The 25,046-nt window shown below is 40.0% G+C and overlaps 1 protein-coding gene across 1 annotated transcript in view; it reads left to right on the top strand.

Annotated features, from left to right (window-relative positions):
- The first annotated feature begins 1,145 nt into the window (after positions 1–1,145).
- GMCL1 (germ cell-less 1, spermatogenesis associated) overlaps positions 1,146–25,046 on the top strand; it is a 31,776-nt gene continuing 7,875 nt past the window's right edge. The window contains exons 1-10 of the mRNA XM_074940001.1: positions 1,146–1,327; positions 2,130–2,253; positions 7,248–7,344; positions 8,455–8,552; positions 9,086–9,198; positions 10,013–10,078; positions 11,374–11,458; positions 13,462–13,552; positions 14,126–14,266; positions 20,381–20,450. Coding sequence (XP_074796102.1) covers positions 1,146–1,327; positions 2,130–2,253; positions 7,248–7,344; positions 8,455–8,552; positions 9,086–9,198; positions 10,013–10,078; positions 11,374–11,458; positions 13,462–13,552; positions 14,126–14,266; positions 20,381–20,450 — 1,067 coding nt within the window. The remainder of the gene's footprint in view (positions 1,328–2,129; positions 2,254–7,247; positions 7,345–8,454; positions 8,553–9,085; positions 9,199–10,012; positions 10,079–11,373; positions 11,459–13,461; positions 13,553–14,125; positions 14,267–20,380; positions 20,451–25,046) is intronic.

A 25,046-nucleotide genomic window follows, 5' to 3' on the forward strand; every position in this document is an offset into this window, starting at 1 on the left:
GGGAAATGTGGTTCTGCTGATGTAAGTTTTGAGCGTAGATCAGTCCTAAGACTGCTGCCTGCCGGTGATCCCACCTGCACAGCCCCCTTTTGTCTCATCCAACTATCTTCCCCCTTTCTTCCATGCCACTCCTTACAACTATTTTTATTTTGTGTTATCACAGCACAGAGGAGCCTGCCACAGACCAGGACCCCGCTGTGCAAGGCACCGTACAAACACAGACCAAAAAGACAGTCCCTGCCTCCAAAGAGCTTACACTTTATAAGTATAAAACAAGAACAACAGATAGGCATGAACAAATGGGGGTGGGGTGTACAAGGATACTGAGACAATGCTGGTATGGTCTCAGCCTAGCTGTAGTCTATTTTTTGTAGGCCTCACACCAAAGGATTTTATGGAGGACTTTGAAGGATGTGTATGGGTAAATACCCACCTTTTCTGAGCCAGTGCACAAACTCCCTGCTTTCATCACAGCCAAATCCTTCGGAAGACCTTTTTGAGAATGATACTCACAAGAAGTTAGCTAACTAATAGTTAAAAGTATGACTAGAAAGAGGGTTAGTCAAACTGTCTCACGCAAATTACGAACAGGTGTGACCAGTCAGCACCTGGGCCACTTCACATTTTTGTTCTCCTTCTATGATTCTGTGAAAAGGTTAAGGGGTGGGGGGAAGAAGAGGGCTGGAAGAGACCTCAGGAGGTCATCTAGTCCAACCCCCTGCCTTTTGCAACAAGTACAAAACTGCAAACCAGGAGCCACTGCGGTCAATGGGAGCAGCCCTGCGGCACGACCCCCCTGGTGCAGCCGGGCTCGCGCTCCTCCCCGCGAAGGAGCACAGCGCGCATGCGCTAATTCCCTCCCCTTCCGGTGGCGTGTCGTAGGTGCATGCGACTTTCCCTGGCGCACGCTCCAATTCCTTCCTCTTCCCCCCTCCCGTAGTTTCATAGGTGCATGCGCCGTAGGCTGACTTTCCTAGCGCGTGCGCCGCCTGTCCCGTTCCGCGCATGCGCCGCGGCCGCGGCCTGTGTGGCGGCGACAATGGACGCGGCTGGGCGTCGCTAAGTCCCCGCCCCCCCCCCCACCGCCCGTTTTGCTGGGCGCTCCGCGCCGGGCGGCCCCATGAGGAGGCGGCGGCCCAGCCGCCATGGGCTCGCTGAGCAGCCGGGTGCTGAGGCGGCGGGTGGCGCCCCCGCGCGGGGAGGGGGCGGACGGGGACCGGGGCAGCCGCGGAGGGAAGCGGAAGCGGCGCGGGCCCGAGAGCCCCGGCGAGAGCGACAGCGACGGGGACGGCGAGCGCGAGGAGCAGCTGCTCAACACCCCCCGCAGGTAGCGGAGTGGGGGGGCTTGGCTGGGGAGGTCCTGGCTAGCGGGGGGGGGGCTTGGCTGAGGGGGGCTGGGGGGGTCCTGGCTAGCGGGGGGGGCTTGGCTGAGGGGGGCTGGGGGGGTCCTGGCTAGCGGGGGGGGGCTTGGCTCATGGGGGGGTCTCGGATGCAGGGGTCCTGGCAGGCGGGGGTGGAGGGATGTCAGGGAGGCATAGTTATGGGGTCTTAAGGGTAGGGGTGGAGGGAGGGATTTGGAGGGTGATTGAGGAGGGCAGAAGGGAAGGGTTGGTGGAGATGAAATGTGTGGAGTTGGGGGATGTCTGAGGGGAATCCAGCTGGATGCGGTGGCCAAGAAGGATTGGGGATGTAGGGAGGGCTGAGTTCCCTCTGCTCTCTGGAGGCTTGTCACATAGAAAGTGTGGGGGGAGGGGGAGAGAAAACTAATCCAGGAGAAAGGGATTCTAGCCCCATGAAAATTGGCAGGGCATGTTTGTGTGCAGGGGCAGGTGTGGGCTTTGGGGCTTCTGTTAGCTCTCCTATTCGCTCTGGGAATGTCCTGATAACTACTTAGGTGTAGTAAACAAAAAGAAAGTAAACTTAAGTCAGATGACCTCTGTCAGCAGAACATGGGGGGAAATGGTCTATAACTGTCTAATGACTAAGGGAAGAGAAGAAAATCTTGCTAGCCAACTTCTGAGATGGTGCTGTAAACAATCAAGTGCTTGACAAATATTTTCATTTCCTTTGTGGCAGAATTCCACAGTTTGTGTATGTCTTTGGGTTGTTGTTGTTTTTTTTTTATCCAGGAAAAAACTAAAAAGTACATCCAAGTATATTTATCAGACTCTGTTTTTGAATGGTGAAAATAGTGATATTAAGATCTGTGCTCTGGGAGAGGAGTGGAACTTGCACAAGATATATTTGTGTCAGGTAGGTGGTTTTTCTTTTTTGCAGTAGAAACTCATTTTGGAAAAATAAACACTCTTCTGTAAATTTCAAGTATAGATCTGTTTTTTCTTCATCTCTTTCCTTCCCTCACTCCCCTCCCCCAGTTTCTAATTTTATTTTGTTTTTGTTTCTATGCAAAAAATGTAAAGCACCTGATGTTGTGCTTTAGATGCTCTTGACAACAGCTCAGTTGCCAATCTCTGATCCAGCCCTCTCATCCTTGTGTAGACTTTCTAAAGATTTGTAGACTTGTATGGGAGGTGTCCAGATAATGAATGAAATATTGTAATATACCTGCTAATTCTTTCAGCTAGAAAGAACAGTTAATGGCCAGTCCTCTGCAGTGATAGTAAATTACTTGCATGCATAAAACTTAGAGCATTGTGAGTGAAGGCAAAATGTGAACATTTTTTTCCATCCCTCAACTTGGATGAACTTGCAGAGAGTCAGTAGTACATTGTTTACAGCACTGTGTGAAAAATTCATATAGGAAAGCCTTTGCTACAAAGGAACAGGACTTGTGAAGAATGCTGGACTTCAAAAATTTATGTCTCTTTCCTTTCTGTACTAGTCTAAAGACATCTGGTTTCAAAAAGATGAATGTGAAAACCGTTAACTTTGTTCACTATCTACTTATGCAAAGGATGCTGATGTTCTGTTTCTAAAGTAGAGGTTATGCTTATCACCAGTGGTCCTTCTGCTTTGAGATTATGTTGGTTTTTAAGCTTTCCTTCTCAAGATCTCAAGCAAGCAAGGAAACTGCTCTAAACAAGCCAAAAAAATGTATGTACCTTGTTTATGAGTAAGGCTACGTTTTAGTCGTGGGTGTTTTTAATAAAGGTCGCGGGCAGTAAACAAAAATTCATAGCCCTTGACCTGTCCGTGACTTTTACTAAATACCCTGGACTACAACTTGGGGGGGGGCTGCCTGGGGACACCACGGATGCTAGGGGAGGGCAGCCCGGGGGCGGCACATGGCCTGAGACCCCCGCTGGTGCTGGGGCACGGGTGGTGGCAGGCTCCCTACCTGGCTCCGCACCTCCTCCTCCAGCAGCAGCAGAGTTTGGATGTGGGAGGGGTTGGGGCACAGGACAGGGTGAGGTGGGCTCAGAGTGGTGCTTACCTGGGGAGCTCCCCGCAGGTGGCTACATCCCCCTCACTCAGCTCCTAGGCAGAGGCATAGCCAGGCAGCTATGTGCGCCGCCTCTGCCCAGACGGCTGGCTTTACAGCTCCCATTGGCCGGGAACTGCTGCTGGCCCAGGGGCTGCCCAAGTGCTTGGGTAGTCCCAGAGCCAGCCGCACTGGCCGCTGCAGAAGTCACGGAAATTCACGGAATCTGTGACTTTCATAACCTCTGTGACAGACGTGCAGCCTTATTTATGAGTAGTGGTTAGGCTGTGAAAGAGGTTCTTTCATGCTAATAGCACACTTTTTGCTTTTAAACAACAACCTTTTTTTTACACAACTGCATAACACCAGCCCCAGGTATTTATAAAACAAGCATATTTAAAAGTAATAAATTAAGAAGTTCTGTGAATAAGAACTGTGTCTTCTTTGAGTGGCTTAATTGTAAATATAAGGTGCATGTCCAAAAGAGCTCACTAGTGAACTTGGATGCCAGTTTACTTAGAATGGAGTTGTCTTTCAGTCCACGTACATCAGCAACTAACCTGGTTCTCAGACAAATACCTAGGTGGCGAGTCTGGGTAGGATTTCTTTGGCTGACAGTAGCAGTTGTCTTTTGTGCTCAAGCCCCATCTCCAACTGAATTTGAAGCTCAGACTTCAGTGAGCTGAAAGCAACTTCAGCCTCTGGACTGAGGTACCATTCAACCTTGTGTTGCATTCAAACCCCCAACTGCATCAGATGAAATCGGGCCAAACTTCAGCCCACTATTGCTTCATTCTGGAACCACCACTTACCAAATAACTCTCCCAGAGATTACTGTTGGGTTGACACTGTTATACCTGATGCTTTCCTCTGGTGCTTCTACAAAAAACAACACTTCAGGCTGTTGTTGACTGATAGATTTGTATAACAGGGTAACATCCAGGTCTCTGCCAGACAGATCTTGACCGCATGGAGTCCTGGATAGGGTTTGATGTAATCAGATGACTGCTTTTTGCGTGATGCACTGTTGGTGTGAGCTGTGACTATGTTCTGTTCCAGTTTCTTAGATTTAAAATTAAGGCTGTTGAGCATTTAAAACAAGAAAAAACACACACCCAGATCTACAGCAGCTCTGATTAAAAGCTACTGCCATTTCCATTATTTTGTTTTCAGATTAATTTTGAGTTTCATATTCAGAAACTATGCATGACCCATAGTGTAAACCAGTGGCTCTCAAACTTGACAGACTACTGTACCGTTTTCAGGAGTCTGATTTGTCCTGCGTTTCCCCAAGTTTCACCTCCTCTAAAAACTACTTGCTTACAAAATCAGACACAAAAATACAGAAGTGTCACAGGACACTGTTACTGAAAAAATGCTTACTGTCTCATTTTTCCATATAATTAAAAAATAAATCAATTGGAATATACATATTGTATTTATATTTCAGTGTATAGTGTAGCGAGCAGTATAAACCAGTCCATCGTCCGTATGAAATTTTAGTTTGTCCTGATTTCACTCGTGCATTTTATGTAACTTCTTGTAAAACCAGGCAGTTATCTAGATGAGTTGATGTCCCCCCCGGAAGACATGTGTGTACCCCCCAGGGTACATGTACCTCTGGTTGAGAAACATTGGTGTAAATAATGAGGACATGAGAGGTTAAGGAGAATAAGGTACTGTACGCTTCAATGGGAATTCTACTATCAAGGGATAGTATTCATACAAGTAGTGATTTGCAATGATAAGAACAACTTTTTGCCCTGGGGAAAAAATAGGAGAAACTATGGCTGCTTCATGGCAAAAACTGTGAAAGACAAAATTCTAGTTTGAAGTCATAATATGCAATATTTTAATTAGTATTAAAATGACAGTCCCTTGAAATCTAGTTAGCCTGTAAAGAATTGAAAGTAATTCCATATGCTACATCTGAAAATCCCCCTACCAATTTTCTGAGGTACTATTGTACAAAATCAGCAGACAAACTTTAATCAGAGGCACTGTAGTGCCTCAGTGGTTGAAATAAATTAGGACAAACATTAATTTAAGGTTCTTTTTCTTTATATCTGTGTGCTGTGGTGTAAACAGGTCTATAGAAGTCAAATTTTGGATAAAATATATGGATAATAGCAAGCAGAAAGAATAAACTCACTGTAGTTCCCAGTAAGAGGTGAAAAATTTACCTAATCTTTTTCATGTACTTCCCAAAATAATCCCAAACAGAACAGTTTATTTTTCCCTGTAGTTCTGTTGTTTACTTTGTAGAAAGGAAAAATGGTTTTGTGGTTAAAGTATGGGCCAGAGTTAGACTTGTGTTCTTGTCTTGGCTCTGCCACAGACTTCCTGTGCTACGCTGGGCAAATCACTTAGTCTGTCTGTCCTTTTTCCAGTACAGCTTTGTCATTGTCTTGTAAAAGGTCCTAAAATTTCTCTTAAAATCTTGATGTGGCTTAATGCGAAAGCATTTCATGTTTAATTTAAAATGTTCAATGCATGTTAAATTCCAAAGTTTTTTGAGAAGGTGGTGGATTTTGTACCATATTGACCTTGTCTCTTAACTTAAGAGACATCATGTAAGGGGAAATTTTGTTGAATTGAATCTCAAAATTGGTTCTTGGAAGTGACTGTCACCTTTAATTGGAACTAAATCAGTAGGGTTAAACTGTTCTCTCAATATTATACCATATATCTGTAATCTTACCATTGGTGAAGCTATCACTCCACCCTTACATATTGGACAGATTACTTCTGTGTCTTGATGATCGTCCGTCAGCTTTAGCTCTCCTAGCTTGTGCATTAGTTCGTGAATTTTTCCCAGTAGATGGCACTGAGGTACTGAATGAGAGCTGTAAATTAAGCTTTTTGGTGCTGCTTATTAAAACACACTATTCTCCATGAAATCTAGGCGTTAGCCCAGTAGATTTGGATATAGCCCATGAGTGTACTAAGCTCTCCGCCAGTAGGGAGCAAACGATCCGGGTTCTTGATTACAAAGCAATAAGCAACAGTGGTGTATTTCTTTGCTCATAAATAGAGTGTGTGGTGGGGGAATACAGATTGATACTTTTGATTTTACACGTGCTGTAATTTGCTGCCACCAGTGGAAATATTGGGTAACAGTGCAGAAGGTATGCTATTGTACAAATAGACTTTATTTTTTTAATCTCTCAGGTAAACATCACTGAGTGATAGCATCTCATAATGGGCTCTCCTTCTGCTGAGATGGAAAATCATGAATCCTAGTAAAGCAGTATTTTTCACTTCATTTGGATGGAAATCTAGCAAATTCTAGTTTTATATGCCTTACACTTTGTTAAAAAAAGGTATACTAATGTAAATGGTGTATGTGTATGTGTTTGTATGAATTTACCTACACATAATTTTTAAAATGTATGTGTGTCCTTAGTCTGAGACCACAATCTTGTAAATTAATCTGCATGTCTTGCATACTTTTTTAATTGGCTTAAAAAAAAATAATCAATGTCTGCAGGATTTTTTGTCTACAAATAGCTATAAGGACTTAAATTTTGGACATGAGTACATGCTGTGGATACCATGATTTATCATGGATTTTTTTTTTTTTTACAGTTTTTCTGCCTATTTAAAATTGATTGGGGAAAAATAACTTGAAAAACAAATGTCTCTTCTTCTGTAAACAGAATTGAAATGTGGATCGATGTTTGTAAATATTTCCACATAATTGGAAGAAATATTGTTAGTTCTTCTTGACATGGAAATACGTCACAATTATTTCAGCTTACTTACCCTATAATTTACTTGATTTTATAGCTAAAGATGACTAACAATTTTGGCTTCAGGTTTTCATTATTTGAATGAAATGATTCCTTGTGGGTTTTTTTAATAGTCTGGCTACTTTTCCAGTATGTTCAGTGGTTCTTGGAGGGAGTCTAGCATGGACATCATAGAACTGGAGATTCCGGACCAGAATATTGATATAGAAGGTAAGCAAGCACCTTTTTCCTGAACATTGTTAGTTCGCTTAATTTCAACCTTTGAATTTTTTAAAGTACTGTTACGCTAAATCGCTGACATCTCTGTTTGAAAAGGGGGTTTATTTTCAAATAAGTGAAAATGAGAACTGACAGATCAGTAAATAACCACAACTACCCCAAGAGAAAACATGAGTTGTTTATGGCTTAGTTTAGTCTTGGATCATGACAGGAACTGTGGTGAAGGTCCAGGAACTGACTGAAGAAGCACAGTCTAAAGCAGTGATTTGAACAACGTATAGCTCTTGTGGAGATCCAAGTGTTCGAATGAAGCACCTCTTTCTCTGTGTTGTCTTGGAAAGACAGCCAGTCAGAGGAGTGCTCTTCATGGTTCTCCACTTGGGACAGATTTGAGGATATGCATTGGAGCTATTGGCATCCTTTCCTGGCCTCCAAGCAGCCAGGAGTAAAGAAGAGCGAGAAGAGAGATTCTGTTGGAGGACTTGCAGAGAGAAAGACGCAGTAATTCCAGTTTGGTGTCCTGACGTGTTACAGTGATGGCATGGTGGGATTATAATTCATAGGCATCACCCTCTGCGGTGTTATGGTTCCCTGGAACTATTTGATGGTGTATGTGTTTTTTCAGCTGTTAGGATGAATACCAGTTGTTTAAACAGCAAAGTAAGTAATTGTACTGTTCAGGTATTACTTCTGCTTTTAAAAAATATGAACAGAAGGGAACTGTTTAGAAAGCTCTCAAATTCTTGTGAATCAAAATATGGATCCCTCTCCCTCTCCCTCTCTCCTGGGTACAGATTCTGTGTGTAGTTAGAACTTCAGTGCTTATAGAAGTGATACATTTGACACACACATTTCCTAATGACCCAGTTGAAAATAATCACCACATTTGGGGGCCTGGGTTATGTTTCAGTAGTTAGGATGTTCTGTGATCAGTCCATTGGCTTTCTTTTGATTTAACTTTTTTCAAGATTAAAGAATTTAAAATTTTAGCAACAGCGTAAGTTGAAAGGAATCCCTAGTGTTTAAACATTGTGTACTTTAAATTACTAACTGAGATTATAGCTATTTTTCTTTAGATTTGACAATTTGTGCTTTTTTTAGCTCTGCAGGTAGCATTTGGCTCACTATATAGAGATGATGTTTTAATAAAGCCCAGTCGTGTTGTTGCCCTTCTAGCAGCAGCCTGCATGCTGCAGCTGGTAAGTTCTATATAAAGCAGTGGACGTATTTAGATAGTATAGTGGTCTTGTCAGTTATTTAGATTAAAATAAAAACTCAGAGTGTAGTTAAAAGGCACACATTAGAACAATTGTTAAATATGTTCACTCTCCTAATAGATTATAAAAATCGTTTTCAGAACAATCATTGGAAAAAGAGTGGGCTGCTTAGTATTTATTTAGCACATATATCAGTGAAGCAGTTTTATATAAACATGCTAAGACTCACTTTTAGTTGAAATATAAAATTGTTTATTGTGGCTTACTCGAGGATGTAAGTTGGATTAAATTACCTGTTATAACAGCATTGTGCATGTTGCTGTTAAATATTTTTAGCTATATTAGTTTCCTTACTCTGGAAGAGTTTGGTCGTATTGTTCTGGCACATAACTTTGAAAACTTAATGTATTGATAAATGGTCTTCACTAAATTATCAGTAATGTCCATAAAAATAGAAGGTTATGCTTTTTAAAAAAAAAAAAAAAAACTTTGAATGTTTGTGGATGTATTCACAGGATGGTTTAATACAGCAATGTGGCGAGACTATGAAGGAAACAATTAATGTGAAAACTGTGTGTGGCTATTATAATTCAGCAGGGACCTATGGATTAGACTCTGTGAAGAAAAAGTAAGAATGAACTTTTTTCTCCAGACTATTTTTCATGTTTAAAAGAAAATTTACATTTTAATTAAGATGGAACATTTTTCAAAATATAAATTTGACCAGTGACTGAGTTAGTCCACTGTAATTTTTTAAGTGTGTAACATGGATCATGTGTGTTTTAGTTCTCCTGTTTCTACTATTTTGAAAACAGTGGGCCTCCTTAAAAAACTGTAGCTTAGAGGATATAAGGAATTAATTGTAAATTTGAAAAGAACTCAGATTAACTTTGTAGAAGGAGAGTAAAATATTAATGTAACTGGCTGTTCTGTTCTAATTTCGTTGGATATCGGTGCTCCTGGAATGTTCAACATGAAATAAATGTAAATTTTGAACAGTATAGGTCTTGGAAGAATTGGTGAGCAGTCTGCTCCAGCCAGATCCTTCTTCCCCAACAACAAATGGTCCTGCAACCCCTTATGTGACACGCAGCTACTTTACTTCACCTTCTCAATTCAGACTTCCCACCTTCCCTTTGCTATTACAGAAGATAACGTTTGAAACGTTTTCTGTTAGTGTCATGCTTATCTAAGTAAACCTCATACTTTGGAAATGTTTTAAGTTTCTTTAATCCTTCCTAAAGTTTACGATCATTCAAATTAAAGTAGTATTAAATAATAAGGTGTATCAGAGTTTTTAGATCCAGGGAGTTTTGTAATCAGATCAGACATTCTTCAATCCACTAGAATTGTGAAATCTATTTTAATTTGATCAGTTGTTTAATAGTCCAACTTGGATATCCTGAAAATTGTGAATAACCAACTGATTTTTTTAAATCTAGGTGCCTTGAATGGCTTTTGAATAACCTGATGACTCACCAGAGTGTTGAACTCTTCAAAGAACTCAGGTATTCAGATTTCAATTAACTTAGGTAATTGAGTGGTTAAAATAGTCTGCATATTTTGAGATAACTAAAACATGTTGCAAGTGGCATATTAGAATATTGATGACCATTACAAGAAACTAGACCATAAACTTTTTTTTTTTAATGTTATGGGACACTTCCAGGGTTGGCTGTGTGTATGTGTGTTACATAACTTAGCTTTAAAATTTTCTCAGTTGATGTTTGACAAGTTTTTCTTTAGATAGTCATGATTTTTACTTAACACTGTTGGTATTGCATCTATTTTCATAATTTAAAAAAAATAAGCTTTTTTCGTATTTGACAGTGTATTGTTAGTGAGGATCCTTAGTCCCTCCATTGTTAAGGTTGAAATTAACTTCAAAATATAATTTATAGTTTTTGGCTGAGAAAGTGTTTTTTTCTGAATGCTTGCCTAGTGACTAGTCAATTCCTTTCTTCTTCAACTCCCACTTAAATATTTACTTTTCTTTTCATATTACCAAGATCTTGTGCTCTGAATCAGAACATTGTGTGTATCCCGGTGAACTTAGACTGAATCCTTTAATCTTTCGCTTATCTATGGTCATAAGGAAGGAACCTTCTTCCCTCTTAAATTGTCTTCCTTTTCCACACTGGGTCAAAACTGAAACCTTTCAAAAAATTTTTGAAAAAAAAACCAGAGAAATCCTCCCCAGAATAGCTGGTTAGGGCACTCACCTGGAATACGGGTGTGGGGAGGCAAAGATTCAAGTCCACACTAAGCTTGATTTGGAGCAGGGATTTGAACATGGGTCTCCCATATGCCAGGTGAGTGCCCTTCTAGTCCACTCTCTCCCTGGCCCAATGAATATTTAGTTTATTTATGCAAAGGGGAACAGTTTTAATAGGAGAGATTGTAGAGACCCATTTCAGATTTGCTAGTAGCCTGGTAATTTAGTGAAACTCGCCTCATCCAAATCGGGCAGAGCAGGGACTTCCGTATCCCAGGTGAGTGTCCTAACCACTGAGCTAATGGTAATTGTGTGTGCTCTCTGTAACCAGAAATTCCATCCGAGGCTGGAAAAGCCTTCCAGCTAAAGTTTTGTCAAAAGCAGCCCTTTTAACAAGTTTCCGTTTTTGACAGAGCTGCATTTTCCAGTGAAAAACTGCTTTCTTTGAAAATAGCCAACCAGCTCTACCTTTCACTTAGCTGTGGCAAGAGTGAATTAACTTCCTTCACTCTTTCCTCTTTGATATTACTAATTACTTGATCGACTTACAGGTTTATACGTACCATCTCATAGTATTTTCTTTCCCAGCATAAACCTCATGAAACAGCTGATCAGCTCTTCTAACCTATTTGTAATGCAAGTGGAGATGGATGTGTATACTGCTCTAAAGAAGGTACTTGCAAAGGGCCCAGGTTGTCCATGGGATAAGACGATTGAAGCCAATGAAGTTAGCCCAATTTGTTTAAAATTTTTGATACTTCAGTGTTGTAGTGTAAAGTAATATTCAGATTCTGAAATGATTATATTATTTTGACTTTTTGGTTTTGACATTAAAATATGTGTAGAGACAGAATTTTAAACTGTTTGACAGATAATTGTGCTGTGAAAATAACAGGGCAGTCGATCGCAGTTAACTCATGCGATTAATTTTTTTTAGTTAATCGCGATTAATCGCAGTTTTAATTGCGCTGTTAATAGAATACCAAGTGAAATTTATTAAATATTTTTGATGTTTTTTCTGTATTTTCAAATATATTGATTTCAGTTACAACACAGAATACAAAGTGGACAGTGCTCACTTGATATTTTTAGTATAAATATTTGCACTGTAAAAATGATAAGATAAATAGTGTTTTTCAATTCACCTCATACAAGTACCATAGTGCAATCTCTTTATCGTGAAAGTGCAACTTACAAATGTAGATTTTTGTTTGTTACATAACTGCGCTCAAAAACAAAACAATGTAAAACTTTAGAGGCTACAAGTCCACTCTGTCCTACTTCTTGTTCAGCCAATCGCTAAGACAAACACGTATTTTTGCATTTACGGGAGATAATGCTGCCCACGTCTTATTTACAATGTCACCTGAAAGTGAGAACAGGCATTCGCATGGCACTTTTGTAGCCGGCATTGCAAGGTATTTACGTGCCAGATATGCTAAACATTCGTATGCCCTTCATGCTTCGACCACCATTCCAAAGGACATGCTTCCATGGCGATGGCGCTTATTTAAAAAAAAAAATGCATTAATTAAGTTTGTGTCTGAATTTCTTGGGGGAGAATTGTATGTCTCCTGCTCTGTTTTACCCACTTTCTGCCATATATTTCATGTTATAGCAGTCTCGGATGATGACCCAGCACGTTTTTTCTTTTGAAGAACACTTTCACTGCAGATTTGACAAAATGCAAAGAAGATACCAATGTGAGATTTCTAAAAATAGCTACAACACTTGACACAAGGTTTAAAAATCTGAAATGCCTTCCAAAATCTGAGAGGGACGAGGTGTGGAGCATGCTTCCAGAAGTCTTAAAAGAGCAACACTCCAATGTGGTAAATGCAGAAAGTGAACCATCAAAAAAGAAAATCAGTCTTCTGCTGGTGGCATCTGACTCAAATGATGAAAATGAACATGCATTGGTCCTCGCTGCTTTGGATCATTATTAAGCAGAATGTGTCATCGGCATGGACACGCCCTCTGGAATGGTGGTTGAAGCATGAAGGGACATATCTATCTTTAGCTCATCTGGCACGTAAATATCTTGTGACGCTGGCTACAACAGTGCCATGAGAACGCCTGTTTTCACTTTCAGGTAATATTGTAAGCAAGAAGTGGGCAGCATTATCTCCTGCAAATGTAAACAGACTTGTTTGTCTGAGTGATTGGCCGAACAAGAAGTAAGACTGAGTGGACTTTGTTTTATTTTTGAATGCAGTCATTTTTTGTACATAATTCTACATTTGTAAGTTCAACTTTCATTATAAAGAGATTGCACGACAGCACTTGTATTAGGTGAACTGAAAAATACTATTTCTTTTGTTTTTATGATGTAAATATTTGTAATAAAAAAATAAAGTGAGCACTGTACACTTTTTGTATTCTGTGTTGTAATTGAAATCAATATATATGAAAATGGTATTCTGTTGTTTAACAATGCAATTAATTGCGTGATTAATTTTTTTACTCACTTGACAGCCCTAGAAAATACCCTTTTAACCATAAATCTATTTAATTATACCAGTGTTACGATTAAAAATTAATAATTAGAAGAAGAATTAATTACTTGTTTTTATCAGGAGCTTCATAGTGGCTGTAACATTAAATGTATTAGTCTTGGACGTTTACATAATATTTTATGAATCTTAAATACGCTTACAAAAATTTGTGTTTCTTTAGTGGATGTTCCTTCAACTAGTGCCTTCTTGGAATGGACCACTAAAACAACTTTTAACTGAAGCTGATGCCTGGTTTTCCAAGCGTAGAAAAGGTAAGCCTATTTGTAGGGATGTAGTGTTTGTGAAAAAGGTGCTGGATTTAGAACTTCAGTGCTCAGTACATACAGCAGCAAGTACAGTGCCGTTGTCTTTCAGCTCCCTCCAAAAACACTGCCCCATGTATACCAAAGAGATGTATTCATTTACTTCACCTCACCTCTTATTCTCATTATACTGTTAAGGAGTCTTCCCTTGAACTGTTTTGGCCATGCATGTTGAATCTAAATCATTTCAGGGTACACTGCTTTATTTTTGTTGTTGACTTGTCTAGTGAAATCTTTGTTTGATCGTCTGAAAATTCTGGCCAAACTCTCTTGTATTTCAGTGGATAAAATAATTTGGTCTAATAGTTTTACCTTTACAATTATTTGAATGTTGTTAACTTCCTTGGATTTGAGAAATCTATTCTGTTTCACACTGGTAATTTTGCTTGCAAAATGTAATTTGCCTTTCTCTATTTGGAGAGCTTAGGACCTTCTGTTAAATGTGTATATATTTTAGAAGACGATCAAAATGAGCAAGTTCTAGGAAACCCATAATGGTGTATGTCTCTTGTAATATTGCAGATTTTGAGGATGACATTGCATTCTTAGAATCTGAACAAGGAAGAGCATTCTTGACAGTATTCAAACACTTGAGATTGCAATACATCATCAGCGATTTGGCATCAGCAAGCATTATTGAGCGAGATTCTCTAGTACCTTCAGGTAAGAAAATACTTTGATTGGACATTTTGTGTATTTTCTGATTAGTAGCTGAAACAAATTGTGAATGAAACTTTTGGGCTTATGCGCTTGTTCCCATCCATCTGTTTTTTATTCACTTACATACTTTTCTAAAATATTCATTGGGCTGTCAGTTATGTCAGCAAGGTCAGCAGAGCTGTAAAACTGCCTTGTATGTCTGAATTATTGGAGTAATGTAAATATTGATAATGAAACATGTAATAGAATGTAAATATTGATTGATATACTTCATGAAAGTCATCTATTTCCTAGAAAGAGAATTGGCTAAAGCATTAAATTGAAAGTTAGTGATTTAATACGTAGGTTTTGTATGTAGATTAGTGTTTGAAACTGAAGGAGTTGCAACAGCTTGTCCCTTTGTTCTCTAGCATCTCAGAAGGCATCTGTTACTTTACTAATAGATAAAGTTTGGAAAGGAGAAAGCTCTTGTGCTGTCCTCAGCAAGGCCATTGGGTGGCTGGCTGTTCAGTTATTCTGTTTGCATTTTCCAGGGTGTAGAATGTGCCCAACTTCTATTGATTTGGGGTGCACATGTGAATATTAAGAGAGAATAATCAATGTTGATGAAAGAAAATCAAGTTGAACCAAGAATTAAAATGTTAACATAAATTGCATTATAAATAGGCCCCATCCTCACTCTGTTGGCACAATCCTGAGTAAGCAAATGGTCTTTGCTCCTTGTTCTGAAGCTTAACAAACTTGGGCACTGCTAGATGAACAGAAATATTAATTCTCAAAGTCGGGGGCCTAAACTGAAAATGCGCTGCCACCAGGCATTCAGATCTTCCAGTAGGTGGAGCACTTGCCTTTCTAACTTCAGCTCCGCTTCCCTGTTCCTTTCACTGCTCAGTTAATTGGGCATGCCTGTTACAAAAGTTGCCTTGATTTCCTCTTCTCCAGCTCTGTATTGGATCCTCTTGGATCTGTTTTCTGCCATCTTTACTCCACGTAAACTGTTTTCACAAAGCTTTCTGATGATCTCAGGGTCTCTATTCACTGACCTCTGAGGATATGACAGGTTTCCGAGTAGCAGCCGTGTTAGTCTGTATCCGCAAAAAGAAAAGGAGTACTTGTGACACCTTATTTTCTTTGAGAATATGACAGTGTCTAAATCTTCTCAAATCTTATCCACCCTCGGTTTTTATGATACTGTCCTTTCTGGTTCTCATGCTACGTCGTTGTCTGTCCGTTCCATGTCTCCTTTGGCCTGGCCTCCTTTGTCTATGGGGTTGCATGTTGCTCTGTCCTTGAATCCCTCTTCTTTTTGTGTTGCTCTCTTTGGGTGTCATCCTGTACTTTCACAGCTTCATTACAATGTCTGTGGGTGATGCACAGATCCATCTGTCCAATCCTTATTCATCTCTGTCCACCCAATTCTGGATCTCAGCCTCTCTGACATCTTCTCCTGGATGTTACTGAAAAGTTAGACTTACGCAGTTCAGTTTCAGCTTTTTTTTATCTTTCCTCTTAAACCCTCTTCACTCTCTCCATCCTCTCCCTTTTGACATGACCTTCATCCCTCTTGTCACTCAGCCCTGTATACTAAGTGTCATCTTTGATTCATGCTTCCTCGTCGCTCGTGTTCAAGCCATGTCCAAATCCTGCTGTGTCTTCCTCCAAAACATCTTGAGGAGCGAATGTTTTTTTCTATCCCTACAACTAAAATGCTCTTTCAAGTCCTCATATCCCATCTTGATTACTGTAATCTCACTAATATCCGTGCTCAGCTGCATCCACTGCATACAATATGAAGTTTCCAGCATCATTTAGCCAATTAATTTGATCAAGTAATTTGCTCCTTTTTTAATCCTTTCCTTCATCTCCTGCACTGCACCAGGTTGAAGCAATGAACTTGACCCTACTTTCATGGCACTAACTGTGCCCCTTGTTTGTTCTTTCTTCTTATTGTGTTGCCCTGACCTTGTTAGTGGTGTCAGCTTCTTCAGTCATCTCCTCACCTTCAACTCCACACCCTGAACACAGAAAGGACACCTTGGGCAGGATCGTTCCTGAAAACTTGATTCTGCTGTGACACCTGCAAGAAACTAAAAGGTTAATTGTGGTTAGATTTTGGGTACTTAGGAGTAAAGTACCTCTCCAAAAAAACATTATTATAAATACGGTCAGTTACCACTGTAACCACTTCACTTAAATCTTGTACTACCTTCCCTTACTGCTTGTTATAAAACCAGTCTTCAGTTTGTTCCATCTTCATCATGCCAGCGCAACCCGAGAACTGAATGTTTATCTGAATGGTCAGAAGGTGAAGCATGAAGCAGAACCGGTCTATCTAGGTGTGACCTTAGACCGCACACTGAGTTACCATGCCCACCTGAAGAAGACCGCAGCTAAAGTTAAGACGCATAACAATCTTCTTAGCAAACTGGAAGGTTCGTCATGGGGTACTCGTGCTCCAACTTCGCGGAGGTCAGCTCTTGCCACCTTGTATTCGGTGGTGGAGTACTGCGCGCCAGTCTGGAGTCGATCGTCACACACCAAACTGGTGGATATGCAGTTACATGCCACAATGAGTATCGTCTCCGGCACCCTGCTTCTGACTCCACTCCCCTGGCTTCCAGTTCCGAGCAATATTGTCCTTCCTCATATCAGATGAGAGGTTGCGACTGGCAAGTTACTGGAGAAAGTACGTGCCAACCCAAGCCTGCCACTGCACAATGACCTTTTTAAGCCACCAGCTGCACGTTTGCTGTCACATTGCCTATTATGGTCTCATCTGCCATGCCAAGATGTTAGGGCGGAAACCCTCTGGCGAGAGGAATAGATATGTTAGAATCCCCAACCAGTCCCTTGTCACCGATCCCACAATTTGCCCGCCTGGTTTTGACCTGCCCTGTTGCCAAAGGTCCCTGTTGAACAGGTTCCAGACTGGGCAGCCAACCAGTATCGCTGGGGCCTTCGTGACAGCTCTTTGTGCAGCTGCGGTGCAACACAGACAATGATGCACGTTGTTGATGAATGTCCGCTGACTAGGTTCAGCGGTGGCCTAGAAGGACTGCATCACGCCACTGAAGATGCCATTACTTGGCTAGACGACTGCACACGCTAAGTAAATAAATACTGCTTGTTTGTTTGTTTCAAATTTATTTGAAAGAACTTTCAGAACCCTTACCCCCTTAATGACCCTCCTCTTCCCTCCATTACTTTGTCAGGATTAGTGCAGAGGAAGTTGGAGAAATCCAGTTATGCTGTGGTCCTGTAAGTCGTCGTCTTTTCACAATACACCAAATTATAAATGTACACTTCAAGGTATCTTGATTCCTGGATATATAATATATGGTGAAGATCTTTTCACTTTTTTATTTGGGAAAATTTAAAATTAACTTAATTTTAAAATCTTTTTATTTTAATGAGATCGATTTCAGATACTGTAACAGAATTCCAGCAATTGGATCTGAGTGAAAATAAGTGTTATAAATACATAACAAGATGTCAGCAAAACATAGTGGTGCTCAAGCATGGACCACACCAGTCCACATTAATATTTCTTATCTATCATGGAGTACGGTATCTGTACTAGAAAAACCTTTTCAGCATTTTCTTGTTCATTCTAGAAAAAGGGTGCTCTGAACACAGAACTGGAAGTCAGTTCTGTGTATCTGTTTTGCTACAAGAAGGAAATTGGTTTCCTGAAGTCATTACAAGATATGCTGCTTGTGGGGTGGTTTTTTGACATATTGTGTGTTTTGATCTTCTCACTGAGAGCAAAATAGAAGGAAAACAGTTTGTGTAAGAAGATTATCCTGGTTTACTTTATCAGTCTGGTAAGAAAGGTGATAGGCAAATGATTAATCCTGAGGTTTGGTTGTGCAGGATGTCAAATGGATGAGAACTTCTAGAATAAGCTGTTCATGATTTGACTAACATGACTTGACTGAGCAGTTCCTAAACTGTGGCCAACAATTGCTGAAGTTGATGTACGAATGTGTATATGACTGCAGATGGGAGGGGAATTAGTCTTTGGGAGAACTTCTTAGGATGTGGTCCACAGTGAGAATAAGTGTGACTCCTTTACTCTCTAGTTTCGTTACGTGAAGACAATTGTTTTATGCGAAGTCTGTTCCAAAAAAACAAATGAAGAAAATTTTTTTTTTCTTAACCATGTTACAAGTCTATAAATTTTATCTTAAATGCTGAATGAAGATACATTTGTGGACTTGAACATTTCTTACATTTGTAAGCCATTAATACTTTTTACTCAACAACTATCTGACTAGGTTGTTTTTCTTCTCATGTTGAGAAGAGGTTTGATAAGTACAGGTGATGTGTGTTTGAACAACTTTGGTGATTGGGTGTCATCACTAAATTTTGAAGTTATTGTGTGATACCTGAGGAGTACTTCTCCGAGTTCAGAAAATATATTTTGTAATGTAAATATTTTTAGATAGTTCCCGATTAAATTCTGTTTAATGTAAACAATCTTTTGTTGAGTGGTTGAAAGATATGCTACAAATTTTGTTTTGTGTACTGCAGGTGTCCGGGCACAATGAGAGGAAAAGGCAGTGATGCATTTGCCACTCAGGTTTTAGAATAAAATCTTATCTTTGCTGTAATACAAATGCAAATCTGTTTTAACCATTTTGCTATTTAGTTCGTCCGGTAACTTTGCTCAAGAGTTCCAGAACAATATTTTTAACTTACAAAGTTCCCCTTGTTCACGCCTTTCATGTGCTAAGCAAGTCATTAAAATAAAGTGAAATATAAAAATGAATAAAATATTTAAAAGCAAATCCTCTTGTTTCCAAATTACCCTTGACACCAAATTGCCTTTTTCCCCTCCTCCTCCTCTCTTTCTTCAGAACTCTTCCAGAGTTTTTCTTCATTTTGATTGTGGTTTTGCTGAAATCCTTTTTATAGCTTTCAGTTTCCATTGATTATTTTTATTCTTTTTGGGTCCAGGCTTGCTCCCTTTTGAAGACTGAGTTTTGTCATTGAAGTTAGTAGAGTCAGTATCGGTCCCTTATCAGTCCTAAATCCTTTGTGTCTAAAATTTTGGGGATCCTGAGTGCTTTTTTCATTCTTCCCTTCCTTTTGCCACCTTTGTTGACTCCCTATTTAAATCATTGAATTGTCCCCCCAACTCCCCTTAGACTGTCTTTACCTTACACCTGACTTCACCCACCTGCCTCTTTGCCCCTTCTCTCATCTCTTCACGGTGGAACTGGTTCCGCTCTACATTGAACTTGGTTCCTCTCTTCTAGGCCATTGAGCTTTTAACTATCTCTTTAATGTTTGCCTTAGAACTGTCCTGTTGTTCTTGTAAAACCGATAGCTGTAAAACCTTCCTCTTGCTCTTACAACAAAACCCCAATATCAGTTTTCTCTAATTTTCCCAATAGTTGCATCCTTGGTCCTGTGGTTAGGGCATTGGCTTAGGGTGTGGGGAATTCCCTGCTCAGCCGTGGACTTGTTGTGTTATCTTGGGCAAGTCACTTAGCCTCTCTGTGCCTCAGATCATCTGTAAAATGGGGATGATCATGTTTTCCTACCACACAGGGGTTCTGTGTAGATAAATACATTGAACCTTGTGAAGCGCTGTGAGATGTTCAGATGAAAAGCTTTATATAAGAAATAGGCATTATCCTTCCATTTCCTTTTGAGTGTAGCTATATTTGACTCATTTGATGCATTGTGTGAAGAATGCTATATACCAGTAAGGTATAGTTTAACTGCATTTCAACCCCTTTGTAACCGTTCTTTTTTGCATAGGGGGCGAAAAAAATCTGTTCAGTCATATGGTTATTTCAGAGGGAATGGTGCTGATTTGATAACAAAAAATGCATTTAGTGTTATAAGTTACTTCGTCATTTTGAGCAGGGTTATTTTATTGGTATTTGCAACTTAAAATAGGTTAAGTCTTAAAGATGGGTATACCAGTGAAATAATCAATTGACTGGATGTGAATTGGCTATTTAATGAATACAAAACTTTTTCATCTCAGTATAATTTTATTTCCTTATTTTAAGTGTTCTATAAATACCCCCTTTCCCACCTCCACATGGTGGGAATAAATGGGAAAGAAATCTCCGCATTTATTTATATTTTTTTTAATTTTAGAATGGCTGTCCTCTGTTTACAAACAGCAGTGGTTTGCCATGCTCAGAGCAGAACAAGACAATGATATTGGGTAGGTATATTAAAGGTTTTCTTTTATTTCTTATTTTAAGTAGAATCTTTCTCTGGTATAGACTCCGATATGCATAAATGTTTAGTGTTTACATCAAAATGAGAAAATTAGACCTAAATCAGTATTTTAAACTTCAGTCACATCCAATTCTTCGTGGAACAATCTATTTCATTCACTTTCATCTGGTCAGTTTTTTGTCATCTGCAAAATAGGACTGTAAGAACTTGTTTTCTCTAATATGCCTTTATCGGTGGACGTTATTTTCCAAGTTTTTTTATACTGGTCAGTATTTGTCACCACTAGTACTGCATATGTACTTTGAGGATGTGAAAGAGTGATATAGTAATCAATTTTGAACATGGATTAAGAAAAAATGAAAACTATGCAGAAGCTAAATTTATCCTTCCTGTTTATTTTCCCCCTTCCATGTGGCTGAATGGACAAGGGAAGGTGTATAGGCTGAACGAGTTTGTAGAACTATCTTTAATTAGGTAAATAGTGGGAGGGATAACTCTCAACCTTCAAATGTGTATAACGAGAAGCATTTTTTTCTTCAACTGTTGTGACTACAGTCCTTCCTTTGTATTCTGTTCCAATTTTTCTTATTTTCAAAAATAAATCTTTAGATTCTTATTTAGAAAATAGTATGTTGCTTCTTTGCAAGTCACTAGTGATAGCTGTTTTAGTTGGGAATCTTAAAGAGCTTGCATAGCATAGAAGCCAGATATCTTTTTTTTCTGAATTGGCTCCCAAGTTGTTTGTTTTGTGATAGAGTCGCCACATTTTGGAGTTTTGAACTGTGTCCCTAGCCTTTTCCTGTGCAGTCTCTTTCCTAGCCATATTATAATGCTGTTTGCAATGCTGTACTTCATTTCCCTGTCCCCATTTGCATTACAGACCCAGTTTTATGTTGGCTCCCCTTTGATAATACGTTTTATTCAGATGCTTTCAGTTACATGGAGTTGATGGCCCTTCCACCTCAAAAATAAATTGGTTAATCCAGGATTTAGTCTGAGTGATCAAAGTGTCCTTGTTCTGGCTAACCATCTAACAAAATGGTAATTACTTTACTTTTCCCTGTAGTTCAGAGTGGGAGAGTTCTTTGATATGGAGTACGTTTATCAGAGTAACAGATATAAAATTGCTTGTTTAGCATAGCACTGATCATTAGAAGCTAAAAAGTGTTAATGTGCTGTCCCTTATAATGTTGTTACTACCATTGGGACAGTCATTTCAGTATCTGAGCGTATTATATGGTAATGTTCACTGAGGTCTAGGGTGTGGAGTTATAGGGCTGGAGGCCAGGAGAACTGCGTTCTATTCCTTTTATTCACTGACTTGCCGTCTGACCTTGAACAGGTCATTTCATTTCTTTATAGATATGATAACTGTGGCAAAATAGGGGGAGAAGGGAGAGGATAATGGTGCTTTGTAGCCTGTTCAGTATTAGAGGGCTTTCTGAAACTGTTCTTATTTATAAAGGTAACTAACACTCTTTTAGTTTTGTGGCCTGCCTTTTGTCTCCCTTTTTACTTCGGTTTTCTTGCATCAGTTCTGCCAACCCAGCATCTGTCATTTTAGAAAATACGTGCATGTACTAGCTAGGCTAGGGAATGCTTGTTGTTGTTTTAAACTTCCTTGTCAGATGCCTCTTCATGGCAACAGCATTATCTTAGAAGGGCAAATGAAGTATGCAGTTATGAGGTCTTTTTTACTACTCTTTAATCGTACATTAAATAAAGTGTATTACGAGAACAGAACATTTTTCCAGGTAGAAAATGCCAGAGTTGTAGTGTATCTGGCATTTAGTAAAACGTTGCACAGTGAGCGTTATAGCTGTGTTATTAGGCTTGAGACATCAAGAGGAGGAGCAGAGCCAGAGCTTAGTATGAAGTCAAATATTAGACAGTGAAAATGAGGCAGATAAAGCTAATCTCACTTAAGGGTATTTCAGTGCTGCTGTTGCTGATGAAGAATTTACTTTATTAATATTAATATCGATCTGATATGGACTGCTAAACAAAGGCTTTTTGATACCTTTCTTGATCACATCCAAAACTAAAGTGAAAAGAGAAGCTGTTAGCGTAACATTTTGGAACAATTAAGCAGTTTAATTTAACAGAAAAAATTGTGTTCAACAAGCCTTTAGTACTACTGTCTATGAATCCAGACATCTCAGAACAAATGTAGATTTTAGTTTTTTCTGCATCATTTATTCTGTTGATAGCTTTCTTATATTGTATTTGTTTAATGTTGGGTAGAGCTGGAGAGTGATTTGGCAAATATAATTTCTTCGCTTTATCAGTGAAAATTGTGTAGGTTTGTATAAGGAAATCAGATGTCTCAGGGATTTTTCAGTGATTCCCTAGCTAATTTTATTGAACAGTGTTTTGTCCAGGTTTTAGTAAAACTAGCTAATCTCTTCTTCCTATCCCTTTCTGCTCTGGGATTGTGTAGGAGGGAGATACTGCCCTCGGTGCTATGTTTTGGTACTTCCTCATTTCGGGATTTGGTCTGTGACATTACAAATCCCAGAGAGAACCAGATTTTGATTTGCAACTCGAGAGGCTCCACTGCTTGTCAGCAGAACACATCCACCTGGGACCCAGGACAGAGGCAGCTGGGGTCCTTAATTAACATTTCAAATAAGAAAAGAGATGCCAGGTATTGCTACGTAGGAAGGAAGGTATCTGGAAGTTAGAAGGCAAATGGGTGAGCAAAAGAATAACTTGACATCAGAAATTTCCCCATATTTCATCCAGGCCAGTTGCCCTGCTCCCAGCTCAACTTTCTCTCTGTCTCTTTCTTTCTTTGATAGGTGCAGCTATAAGACATTATAGTATTTGACATTTCCTGAAGAGTTAACCAAAACCACAAACCCAGTAATCTGAACAATATGTGAAAACTGTTTGTCACCTACAGAGCTTCATGAAGTGATGTAGTTTTATTTTCGTATCCCATCTGGTGCATGTTTTAATGGGGCACGTGCTATTTTGAGACTACAGAAATGAAAATGAGTTTGCATTAAAAATGTATTTTACTCTTCATACACATTACTGCCCTTGTGTGATGTTAGAACAATGCTGCATAATTCAACATTTTGCTATACTTGAGAGGCCAGACGTAACAACCCTTCCCACTTCAGTAAAGTAGTTTGCAACTAAAGGGGTGTGAACTTTCTTCACTCTTCTTGAAACGTTTGAGCTGTTATCACATAGTACTGGATCCAGTCATCAAAACACGTCTTGCCTACAGTAAACCTGAAGTAGGCTTACTTTTTATGTTAGCATTAATGTAGTTTTGTGTGCTGAAATAGATCTTTGTGCCTACAGTAGTTCAAGGGAAATGACAGAAGCTGCAGATTAGTCTACTTTAATTTTCCACTTTAGTTTTTTATCTGGGTAAATATTCAGAATTAAATTCTGTTATACTTTTTAGTACATAAGAACAGCCATACTGGGTCAGACCAATGATCCTTCTTGCCTGGTATACGGTCTTCTGACAGTGGCCAATTGCAGGAGTTTCAGAGGGAATGAACAGGGCAGTTACTGAGTGATCCATCCCCTGTTGTCCACTCCCAGATTCTGCCAGTCAGAGGCTAGGGACTCCCAGAGCATGGGGTTGCATCCCCAATGATCTTGCCTAATAGTCAGTGGATCTATCCTCCAGGAACTTATCTAATTCTTTTTTTGAATCCAGTTATTGTTTTGGCCTTCACAACATCCCCTGGCAATGAGTTCCACAGGTAGTGTGAAGAAGTACTTCCTTTTGTTTGTTTTTAAACCTGCTGCGTATTAATTTCACTGGGTGACCCCTGGTTCTTCTGTTATGTGAAGAAGTAAATAAGGAGTAATGCTGTCTAAGTGGTTAGTTTAAACTGTTGAATGGTTAAGCTTTTTGAATTTTTGTAGCTAGTTGGAGGGACTAGTAAAAAGAGCTTAATGTATAACTAGAAACTTAATTTGTTAATGATTTTGAAAACTAACCACTATTCTGCCAGAAAAATGAAATTCTGTATCCACAGTGCATGTTTTCATTGCCAAGAATTGGTAACATATTTGACCGACTATCACAGGGGTAGGCAAACTTTTTGGCCTGAGGGCCACATCTGGGTGTGGAAATTGTATGGCGGCCCATGACTGCTCACAAAATTGGGAGTTGGGGAGCGGGTGAGGGCCCTGGCTGGGCGTGCAGGCTCTGGGGTGGGGCCAGAAATGAAGAGTTCAGGGTGCAGGAGGGTACTCCGGCCAGGGACTGAGGGGTTCGGAGGGCGGGAGGGGGATGAAGACTGGGGTGGGGGGTTGGAACGTAGGAGGGGGTCAGGAGTGCAGGCTTCAGGTGGCACTTACCTCAAGCAGCGGAGATGCGGCCAGGCAGCTCTGCATGCTGCCCTGTCCCCAGGCGCCGCCCCTGCAACTCCCATTGGCTGCGGTTCCCAGCCAATGGGAGCTGCGGGGGCAGCACTTGGGGTGGGGGCAGCGTGCGGAGCCCCCTGGCTGCCCCTGTGTGTAGGAACTGGAGGGGGCACGTGTCGCTGCTTCTGGGAGCTGCGCAGAGTGGGACAGGTCCCAGACCCCGGTCCCCTGCAGGAGCTCG

The sequence above is a fragment of the Natator depressus genome, chromosome 26 (assembly GCF_965152275.1).
Source record: "Natator depressus isolate rNatDep1 chromosome 26, rNatDep2.hap1, whole genome shotgun sequence".
Classification (NCBI taxonomy): domain Eukaryota; kingdom Metazoa; phylum Chordata; order Testudines; family Cheloniidae; genus Natator; species Natator depressus.